The sequence below is a fragment of the Lissotriton helveticus genome, chromosome 2_1, assembly GCF_964261635.1.
Source record: "Lissotriton helveticus chromosome 2_1, aLisHel1.1, whole genome shotgun sequence".
Lineage (NCBI taxonomy): Eukaryota > Metazoa > Chordata > Amphibia > Caudata > Salamandridae > Lissotriton > Lissotriton helveticus.
The window spans coordinates 1224131336-1224143424 of NC_136059.1; the positions used below are offsets into that span (position 1 = coordinate 1224131336).

At 48.8% G+C, this 12089-nt stretch overlaps 1 protein-coding gene across 2 annotated transcripts in view; it reads left to right on the top strand.

The window, feature by feature from the left end:
- Positions 1–12089, top strand: part of LOC144818567 (E3 ISG15--protein ligase HERC5-like) — a 400809-nt gene that overhangs the window by 199887 nt on the left and 188833 nt on the right. For both annotated transcript variants that reach the window (XM_078676098.1, XM_078676099.1), the window contains exons 13-14: positions 5938–6092; positions 6329–6442. In XM_078676098.1, the coding sequence (XP_078532224.1) occupies positions 5938–6092; positions 6329–6442 (269 nt within the window). The remainder of the gene's footprint in view (positions 1–5937; positions 6093–6328; positions 6443–12089) is intronic.

Genomic DNA, 12089 nt, shown 5'->3' on the forward strand with positions numbered 1-12089 from the left:
GGACCCAACACTAGGTGGCGATCTATGCAATAGATATGAATGTTAGCAGCCCTACATGCCAAGAACAGATGCATACTGGTAAGTAGCATATTCATTATATTATTTAGTGGCACAATGTCGCTATGCACATGCTTGGTTCCACCCAGAAGCAAGAATACCATTTCTGCGACTGGAGGCGGATCTTGTCCTTCCCGACAAATTGTCCACGGTGCTTCCCAGGTGCTACCCTCGTGACTCGTGTGACATACTAACGATGTCCACTACCAGCTGGACGTGGTAAAAATTGAGAAAACTCACTGGAGCTACGACCTTATACTCCTCCTCCCTTCCCCTGCCAAACGCTAGGTGGCTCCCAATTTCTGGGGAAGGCCTGGTGCAGCGCACACTGGCTGCATTGGACGTTGTCAAAATAGGGGATCTGTGTCCTGGGGGGCATGTCTTTTCACTTGGGACGACGCACGGTACACGGACAGCAGTTTTATGACCCAATTTATTATTACCCAAATGCGATCAGCCCTACGGGCTACACTCCCCACATTTCCAATTGAACCATAGTCGTTTCCCCCACTCACACTAGTGATAGAGAACCCTGTCGGAGCACGTCTCATGTACAAAATGTACAAAGCTAGCGCCAATATGAGACCAGTATGTGACACTAAGCTCCGACAAGACTGGAAGGCGGATATATGCGGGCAAATAACGGACGAACAGTGGTCCAAATGCTGTGTGGTCACCAAAGAAATATCCCTTAACAGCAGACACAAGCTGCTTCAGTTTAAATTTCTTCACCGCGCCTATGTTACACCCAACAAGGCACACAGGATGGACACAGCTAGACCACATACATGTTTAAAATGCACTGCACCTCCTGCTGACTTCATCCACCTGGCATGGACGTGCACACGAATACAGAATTACTGGGTTGACATCCACTCTACACTTGGGAAAATAGTTGGTTTGCCTCTCAATCCGATTCCAGAGATTGTGCTTCTGGGGTACACAGTGAACTTCCCAAAGGGGGTCAGACACTTTGCATCACTGGAACTTCTATTAGCAAAAAGAGAAGTTGCCATACACTGGGGTAGGAAGATGGCTCCCAAAATACAGGACTGGCTTCGTAGTTTAGCTTATTGCAATATCAATGCAGAGACCTATGCTAGTATCATGCCATCAACCTCACGCCCGAGGGATATATGTGGCCCATTTCGGGCATATGTAGCAGCAAATACACGAACCTCAAACTCTCAGTCAGGAAGCGGTATTGTGCTGAAGGGCGTGGGATGATTATGTCAGACTTAATAACATCTGCACTGACAGCGACAATTTGAGTTGTTGTGTTATTATGTTTATACGCTGAAAGTCATCTAGAGGCGAGGAGATGTGCATATGAGACAAGACATAGGAATGGGCTGGAGCCAAGCCTTCTTGAGCAGGGTAATTAGGGATACGTTGCTTCATTATACTAGCTGTTCTAACTGCAAATGTCCTTGAACTATTAAGATTGCCATGTAGAACTTGCAAAGTGAATTTGTATGAAAGGATGAACAAGGTGAATTATTTGCAAAATTTGTATGTGTTTCATACTGGAAAATAAAGTTTTAAAAAAGGCACTGTGGCCAAGGAAGGGTTCTAAGGGCTGCAGCACTTATTGTGCCACCCTTAAAGGCCCTGTACCTTGACACACACACACTGCCATTGCACACTGCGTGTGTTGGTGCATAACAAAGTGAACATGAGACACATCCCTGTGTACCATGCCTACAACCCACTGCCCTGGCATAGGTCAGCCACCCCTCTAGCTGTGTGCACTATGTCAGTGGTGAGGGTACAGGTGCCTGAGCCCTGTACCCCCACAGTGTCTAGACCAATTATTAGACATTGTAAGTGCAGTAATGCCATTAAGAGTATATGGTGCTGGGAGTTTGTCATTACGAACTCCACAGAACCATAATGGCTTTACTGAAAACTGGGAAGTTTGGTATCAAACTACTCAGCACATTAAACCCCCAGTGATGCCAGTGTGGGATTTAATGAAAAATGCACTCAGAGGGCATCTTAGAGATGCCCCCTGAAAAACGACCAGCCTCTGGTGGGTTCCCTGACTGGTACACAACAGCCTACCACCAGGAGACATATTTCTGGACCCCTGGGGTGGGAGCCTTCACTCCCTGATCCCAGAAAGAAAGCCTTTCCTGGGCAGAGGTGGTCACACCTCCCTCTGGCCAGGAAGAGCCATCGTTGGCTGGGGAGCTTCAAAGGCCTTGCCCCCTTTGTAATGCGACCCCAGCCTCTTCTGCTATCAGGAGCAGGCCCCCTTCCTGTCACCCCTCCTTTTCGGCGGGAAGACAGGCGGAAAAAATTAGCCCAGCCCAGAAGGTGTGCTCACCTCTGCCAAACCCACCCCTCAGGTGGGGTAGGCGAGGTGAAGCCCACTCTTCAGTGCCCACCATTGTGCAGATGGCAGGCACTCTCCAATCAGGATTAGGGATTGTGCCTACTCCCCCACGTGGGGTGAGCACACCAAGGGTGTAGTCACCCTAAGGTCAGTAGCTCATTGGCTACTGATCTCGAGACCCCTAAAATGCCCCCTAAATATAGTATTTAGGGGGCAGCCCTGAACCAAGAAGACAGATTCCTGCAAACTACGAAGAACAAGGACGAAAGAAGATGCCCAGCAGAGGAGACTGCAGAGAACAAGTGACTTGCCCCAGGCCTACCAGCTCGTCTGCGGTTTCCAGAGATCCTGCGCCAAAAATTGCTGTGTCCTGCAGTCAGCGACCTCCAGAACCCTGGAAGGACTGACTGACTGACTTCAACGAAGACCGGATTTCCTGTGAACATCAGCTCTGTTCAAAAGAAACTCCCAAGACAGAGTCTGAGCCTCCTGAGGACAAAGAAACCCGACGCCTAGAACCACCACTGCACCTGACGCCTACATCCCAAATCCGAAGGCCCACCGGTTCCAGCGAGGTCCCTCAATGCTCCAGAGTCCATGTCCACCATGGGTTGACACCTCCAGGACTTGGCGAATTCACCGGCTGTCTCTGTATGGAGACACCCCCAACCTCGAGTGGCCCGGTAAGGTGAAATCCGACCTCAAAAGACACCCCTGCATCCAGCCACCCTGCAATTTAGAGAAGAGAACCCGAGGGCACCTATGTCCCGAGCCCTCAACTTACCTGCTTAGCTGTTGGTTCCTAAAGCAGAAACAACAGGTGATGGACAGAATGAAGAACAATGTCATACATTCACCCCAGTACAGAGATCTGGACCTAAATCCATCTTTTTTTGCTCACCATGCCTTTCCAGTTTGAACCCAGCCATATGCAAATCAGTCTTGACCCTGTGCCCCATGGGAACATTCCAGCCCGAACTGCCAAGCCAGGTCCTCCCTGGACTGGAAACAAGCATCCAAGGACCGGTTTCGGGCTTTCAGCCCTCATCAGCCTGGATAGCTTGATTCCAGTGACATGGAGAGCCCGGGACTCACGTCTGAGCATACCTGTCCCACTCGGACTGTTCCCATGAGGCACAGGGTCAAGACTGATTTGCATATGGCCATGTCTGAACTGGGGTGGCTTGGTGAGCAAAATAACGATGGATTTAACCCAGATCTGTGACTGGGGGTGAATGTTTAGCCATTGTGCAACATTCCGTCCATCATCTTGTGTGTTTTGCTGTTCACCCTATGTGGCAATGGTATGCCTAGACGTGGGTCCCGTGCTCACTACGCCACTGGAGTCAAGCTATCCTGGCTGAAGACTGCTGAAAGCCAGAAACCGGTCCTAGGATGCTTGATTCCGGTCCAGGGAAGACATGGCTTGGCAGTTTGGTCTGGACTGTTCCCATGAGGCACAGAGTCAAGACTGATTTGCATATGGCTGAACTGGGGTGGCTTGGTGAGCAAAATAACGATAGATTAAAACCAGATCTGTGACTGGGAGTGAATGTTTAGCCATTGTGCATCATTCCGTCCATCATCTTGTGGGTTTAGCTGTTGGTTCCTCCCTGAATTCTTCCTGGACCAAAATCCCAAACCGGCAACTCCCATTGAAAACAACAGGGCACCCATCTCTAAAATAGCACCCTGCTCCCAGTTGCCGCTGCTCCGCTGCGGGTGTACTTTGTGTGCTAAACCGGATCCCCCTTTGCCGTGAGCCTAACACCACGAGCTTTGCTCCGACAACCTTGTGACCTGCGCGTGAAACATTGAAAAACTGCAAATAACAGAAAACTGCTTACTTACCTTTTCTCTAGGAAATGTCCCAGTGTGATAGCTAGGCATATCACACTGAGTAGAAAAAGTAATCCAGAAAGTAATCTGTAAAGTAATTAACAGTAATTTCCACGATATTGAAAGCATTTACAGACCTGTAACAAAGTCATTTTCATTCAGCTTGCTTGTATTGTTCAACCTTCCTTAAAAAGTATCATATACACTTACCTGTGCCAGGCTTGCTTGGTTCTTGGAAATAAATAATATTTTTAAACAAATCAAATTAGTCTGCGTTCAGTCTTTGTGAGTGTGACATAATTTGCTGATTGACTCTCTACAACAAATGCTCAACACTACCCTCTGACAAAACCTTACTGCCTGCCCACACTACCTCAAATAGAGAGTAAGGTGCTATCTACTTTTACCTCTGGCTATCATTGGGGTTCCACTGAACTCTGTGCACACTATACCATATTTTGGGATATTATATACAGAGCCAGCTTCCCACAGGTGGTGACTCTTGTGTGACCTAGATTAGCAGTCTCAGGGCCAAGTCAATCTTGGTCATGTAGCCCACTCAGCGGGTCAAAGCAGTTACTTAAATCTATATTAGATATCTGCTGCTGGGAGTACTGATAACCAGCTCCCCTATCAGGTCTGAAGTCACCCCCATACCACCCCCACCACATCTTCCCCAAGTGCATGGGCTTGTAAACGAACCCAAGAGGTAACACTATAATTCTACAAATAGACAGTAAGGTGCTATCTACTTTTACCTCTGGCTATCATTGGGGTTCCACTGGACTCTGTGCACACTATACCATTTTTGGGATATTATATACAGAGCCAGCTTCCCACAGGCGTTGACTCTTGTGTGACCTGGATTAGCAGTCTCAGGGCCCAGTCAATCTTGTTCATGTAGCCCACTCAGCGGGTCAAAGCAGTTACTTAAATCTATATTAGATATCTGCTCCTGGGAGTACTGATAACCAGCTCCCCTATCAGGTCTGAAGTCACCCCCATACCACCCCCACCACATCTTCCCCAAGTGCATGGGCTTGTAAACGAACCCAAGAGGTAACACTATAATTCTACTGATGATAACTGCTTTGGTCGTAAGGTTGTTCAAAATATAGCCCGCCCTACCAGCAATAAAAAAAATTCACCACAATGATGTCCCCTTGACAAATTTTTGTTAGGATTTTGTCTTAAGACCAAAACTTAAGACAAACTTGAGACAAAATCCTTACTTTACTTCTCCTAAATGCCTTTTGTGAATACCGAAAGTCGTAAAGTTAGGATTTTGCCTCAGATTACTTTTGTGAATCGGGCCCACTGTTTTTCTCTGCTGAGACACCCCTTCCCCTGCATCCCTACCAATTTTGGGGATGTTGTTAGCAGAGGTAAGTCTCCGACAAAAACTTTGCAACCTGTGTGCTAACCTATATCTTGAGGCATCCCTGCCCTGGAAATCCCACGCCCCTTTGAGCAAATTTGCTTTCTGTACTGGTGTGGGTATGTGTGAGCAAGTTTATGAAGTCATTTTTTAATACAGATCCTTAATTTACACTCGTCAATGAAGACATCTGTGAACCTACGTTATGAATCAGAATCATTGTGTTGATGGAAAAGTTCAGATATAAACTGTGTTTACTATATTGTATCTGACAGCACCATTATCATGAGTACCTATAAATAATCTACTTTATTTCTGTCCCTAGAGAAATTGTGGTCTTCTTTGCCAGCTTCCTCCTTGAATAAACATGTCCTCATGCTTAAAAAGACTGTTGTGAACCTACTAAACAATGCACATACGACTCGCCAGGATTATGAGATCATTATCCTGATTTTTGAAATGCTGAATAAATTGTATAAGGTAAGCCTATTCGTTTCTCTTCCTCAATATCAAGTTTTTAATATTGTCCTCCCAAAATTTCATATACAAAATATTCAATCTTCAGTGTCAAGAAGGTAAGTATATATAAAAAAGAATAGATTTACAATTCTTAACACATCTACATACCTTGAAGATATATGCAAGTGACATTATTATTCAGGTTACATCATAACCAGAAATACATTTTTTAAATATAACATTTCTGCTTGATGTAGGTAAATATGAAGGCTAACATCGGGCTGCCAGTCGAGGAATTCTACATAAATGAACTGTGCCACATTCAAATTTTATGGGATGATGTGCGCACATGGCAAACGTTGAAACAAGAAGTAAGTACACTTTTTTCTAAATGTTTGTTGATTTGAGCATGGAAGATTGTTTACATAGGTGTTATTGACTATGGGATAGGCTCGCGCTCAAAGGCAACATGTGTTTTTCTTTTGTGTGCTTCATTAGTACAAATGTTTTCCTGAGCAAATCTTTCCTAGTAAACAAAGAGCCTCTTTGGATGCACATTAAGAGCTCGGTGAGGAATGCCCTAACATTGTATATTACCACAGCCTTCCTCCCCTTGAGCCAACTCAGGGTGGTTCAGTGGCCTAGTAAGTGTACCCTAAGTCCTAATTCCTTGACCCTCCCCCCCACAGACTCAGTAAGCTCGCCCCGTCCCTGATTTCCCTGTGACCGTCCTGACGCCGTCAGAAGCGGTCGCTCCCCGCAGCCACTGGCCCCTGCTACGATCACTTTGCTGACCACAGAGCGCCATTACCCAAGCTTGCTCCTCTCACCGCTGACTGCATTTTGGAAGCGGATTGCTGCCTACATACCGAAGCGCGCTGCTACATTTGGTATCGTACTGCTGCCTGCATTTTGGAGCGCGCTGCTCGTGCTAGTATTGCTCTCAATTAGTAGCGCCTACACTGCCTGATTACAATTTAAATTTAGTAGCCTCGCATAACGCTCGCTAGAACTGTGTAGTTGTAGCATTATTTAATTATTTTACTGTTATTGTGCCTCTGCTCACGAAGCTTCCACTCTTGTTGGCCCCAACCGGTTCCGGTTTCGCTTCTTAGCCATTTGGTGTTATTTTTCCTCGGAGCCCGTCCCCTCCACCACGCACCCGCCTCCCAGCTGACCCTCCCCCGCCCCTCCCCCCTCCACTATCCATTTATGACAGATGCTCTTGCGCGCAGCGTTCACGCGCAGCGGACGCGCCCCATGCGCGCCGAAGGTGCGCCAAAGGTAAGCCCGTCTACGCCCGTCCGCGCCTGGACCGCGCCCAGCGCCCGTCCCCATGCTCTATGCCGCTCCCAACCCCCCAGAGTAACTTATAATGCCGCTACTCTCCTCGCCCTCAACGCCGGACGCTCCCCACTTTGCTGCGAAGCTACCCCAGGACGTACCCACGGCCCATTCTCCTGCCTCTCCTGTAAGTTCAACTGCCCCAGGACCCTCACCAAACACACTTCCTCCACACACAGCTCCGAACCCAACGACTTGAAAGGCATCCTACTGAACACCCGCTCGGTCCACAGACATGCAACCGAACTCTGGGACCTAATCGACACTGCGTCACCTGACATCGCCTTCCTTACTGAAACATGGATGAATGCATCTTCTGCCCCCGACATCGCCATAGCCATACCGGACACTTACAAGATCATTCGAAAAGACCGCACCGATCAAACTGGAGGAGGCATCGCCATCGTCCATAGAAACACCATCAAAATTACAACCAGCTCTGACGTCAATCTCGCAACCGCCGAACACCTCCACTTTCAGATCCACACCGACCCCAGGACCACACTTAGAGGAACCCTCATTTACAGGCCCCCAGGCACCCGATCTCAATTCAGCGACGACATCACTGACTTCGTCAGCCCGCACGCCCTCGCCTCCGAGAACTACATTCTTCTAGGAGACCTCAACTACCACCTTGACAACATTCTCGACAACAACACCACCACCCTTCTGGACAACCTGTCCAATCTCAGACTCAAACAACTTGTTGACACCCCCACTCACATAGCCGGACACACGCTCGACCCTATCTTCACCTCCAGCAAGCACATCTCCTTCGATCACACTACAGCTCTCCACTGGACGGATCACAGCTGTGTTCACTTCAGCTACAAAACAACCCTGACCCACAACCGTCCACAACCCATTCCCCGAAGAAACTGGAACAAAATCACCACCGACCAACTCCTCACATCACTCAGCCAAAACACTCCCACCCTAGCAACGGACCCAGACCTAGCGGCCACCAACCTCAGGCAATGGATTACCCACAGTGCGGACGAACTAGCACCCCTGAAAAAACACCAGTCGAAATCATCCAGCAAAAAAGCTCCCTGGTTCAATGATGACCTTAAAAAATCCAAGAAGACATGCCGCACCCTGGAGAAGAATTGGAGAAAAGAACCAACCTCAGACAACATGGCCTCCCTCAAGACAGCCACCCGCAAACACCACCAACTGATTCGATCCGCCAAGAAATCAGCATTTAAGGACCGTCTCGACAACAATTCTCATAACAGCAAGGAACTCTTCAATATCGTCAAAGAATTCACCAACCCTCCCGCAGCATCCAACGACATCACTAACTCCCAAGACCTCTGCGATGCGCTATCCTCCTTCTTCTACAACAAAATTGCCGACATCCACAACAGCTTCAAGAATACTCCCAATGACCAACTCACCCCACCCCCTTCAGATCCCACCCCTCCAACTAACTACCTCAACTCCTGGAACCCAATCACCATTGAAGACACCATTCGCCTCATGAACTCAATCCACTCTGGCTCACCTTCTGACCCCTGTCCCCACTACATCTTCAACAAAGCTGACTCCATCATCGCTCCCCAACTCCGCGATGTCATCAACTGCTCCTTCAACTCCGCCACCTTTCCAGAAATATGGAAACACGCCGAACTCAGCGCCCTTCTGAAAAAACCAACAGCAGACCCCTCAGATCTGAAAAACTACCGACCCATTTCCCTCCTCCCTTTCCCGGCCAAAGTCATCGAGAAAGCCGTCAATAGCCAACTCGCAGCCTTCCTTGAATCCAACAACTCCCTGGATCCCTCACAGAACGGCTTTCGAGCCAAACACAGCACCGAAACCGCCCTCATTGCGGCGACCGACGACATCCGAGCACTCCTGGACAACGGTGAAACAGTGGCCCTCATCCTACTCGACCTCTCCGCCGCCTTCGACACTGTCTGTCACAACACCCTCATACAACGCCTCAACAACATCGGCATACAAGGAAAAGCCTTGGACTGGATCATCTCGTTCCTTGCCGGGAGAACCCAGAGAGTCCGACTCCCCCCTTTCTACTCAGAGCCCACCGAAGTCATCTGCGGCGTACCTCAAGGCTCCTCACTCAGTCCCACCCTCTTCAACGTCTACATGAGTCCCCTCGCCTCCATCGCACGTCAACACAACCTCAACATCATCTCCTACGCCGACGACACCCAGCTAATCCTTTCCCTCACCAAAGACCCCAACACCGCCAAAAACAACCTTCACGAAGGTATGAAAGAAGTAGCCGAATGGATGAAACAGAGCCGCTTAAAACTCAACTCAGACAAAACGGAGGTGCTCATCCTAGGATCCTCCCCCTCAGCTTGGGACGACTCCTGGTGGCCTTCCGCTTTGGGATCTGCGCCCACAGACCATGCACGTAACCTTGGCTTCATTCTAGACTCCTCCCTCTCAATGTCCAGACAAGTCAACGCCGTATCGTCCTCCTGCTTCAACATCCTTCGCATTCTCAAAAAGATCTTCCGCTGGATCCCCCTCGAAACAAGAAAGACTGTCACCCATGCACTGGTCACGAGTCGACTGGACTATGGCAACACACTCTACGCCGGAATTACAACAAAATTGCAGAAAAAGCTCCAGCGCATCCAAAACGCATCAGCGAGACTCATATTAGACATCCCGCGACAAGAGCACATCACCGGTCACTTAAAAAACATCCACTGGCTTCCCGTCAACAAAAGAATTACTTTCCGCCTTCTTACCCACGCACACAAGGCCCTTTATAATCTAGGACCCGAATGCCTCAACACCCGACTGTCCTTCTACTATCCCACCCGCCAACTAAGATCATCCAACCAAGCCCTCGCCGCAGTCCCGCACATCCGAAAAACCAGACCTGGAACTCACTCCCCACCCACCTCCGCCTTACTCAGAATCACATCTCCTTCAGAAAAGAACTGAAAACATGGCTATTCGATAAACAATAAACCCCTCCCTCCAGCGCCTTGAGACCCTCTGGGTGAGTAGTGCGCTTTATAAATTCATGAACTTGAACTTGAACTGAGTAACCCTGTATTCCCCAGAACCCGGGTATCGTTTAGGATATAGAGACAAACGGTTCTTTTGGAGCAAAAACAGGGGTTTGTGTGCAATTGCTTAGTAACGTATACATAAGGTATGAATCTCTTTAGAATGGTACGTCAGTTTCATATGCACAGGGCAAAAGGTTATCTCTTATTGGCTGCCCCCAGGACTGTTGTTTCAGTACAGGCAGATAAAATCCGTTGTTGGCCTTCTGACCATTGAGAATTGCGGTTATTACGAAACATCAGTATGGGTCTTCATCAGGACTGGGTATGAAGCAACCTCGAGTCGCATGTGTGAGAAGTTGGCCTGATATGCAGTGCTCACTATTCTAGTGATCACTATGTATCAGTCCAGACAACCCTTATTGATGATTGGTTGTAGGTCAACCTTATAGACCAGCTATCCTAGTAGCATGGATACGAGCAGTCTACGGGTAAGACTCTAGAGGGCGTGTTAAGCCAGCTGTTTTACCATCACATATACCCCTTGAACACCAAGTGAAAGGACACCACACAAGTTGTTATGAAAATAAATGTATATTTATTTCTAACAAGTCTACCCTGGCTCTTTATGAGACAGGGAGCTAAGCACACAACAAAACTCTTATAAAAATACTTAAAGTCGCACAATTTACACAAATGCCCGAGGGGCACGAAAAACCATATACTATACAAGTGGAATGCGAAATTACTAGCAGGTAAGTAATACTTTTCTAGACTGTAGAAACGCTAGGCCTACAATGCTGAACCCTTGGATTAGAAGCAGGAGGCCTAGGGACGACGTGTGCAGAGTGGGAACTCTCACGCGTAATGCGGGAACAAGTCTAGGAATACTAGCAATCACAAAGTTACTGTTCTCGGGCGAACCCGACTAGGTGGGTCGAAAACAAGAGTGGATCCGAACACTTGGAGTGTTGGACTATGCTGGAGCACCGGAGTACTCAGTTTACCTAGACCAGGGGCTGCGGCTGCATAGGGTTCAAGTTGCGTCGGAAACCCTCGTTGAAGAACCAGGAGCCTGAAGAAAGAAGTTGCTGGCAGGCGGCCAGTGAAGAAGTTCGTGGTGATCCAAGCCTGGATCAGGGAAGAAGAAGACCTGTAAGCAGAGGGGACCAAGTTCTGAATCACTAGCCAGTGATTTAGGTGGGCACCAGGATGGCACCGGACGAAGTCACCTCGACCAGGTGAGTGGGCGCTGCTGGGCTCTGCAGTCTCTCGGACCAGGAGGCGTTGTCGGCGACCAGGATGGAGGTGCGAGCTGTCCCATGAAGATACTTGCTGTCGACGTCGCTGGACCCAGGATTGGGGCAACAAGTCTTGGCAAATGCAAGCCCACGCAGTGGACTTAAAATGGCGTCAGGAGTGGACCAGGAGGGTCTGGGGTGCTCCTCTGTTGGAGGGGAGCAAGGGCCAGTCCGGAGCAACCAGACCAGCGGTGTTTGTCGTCGAAGTTCGTCGTCAGGAGGGCCACTAGCCAACGGGCAAGTGACCTGGACAACGCGGTGAGCAGCAAAGAGCAGAAGGGCCCCACGCAGATCTCGTGGATGCAAGGGGGCTGGACTTCTGTGCTGGAGCTGCTCAGGGTCGGGGCTTCTCGGGCCCCAAAGCACTCACGTGAGGA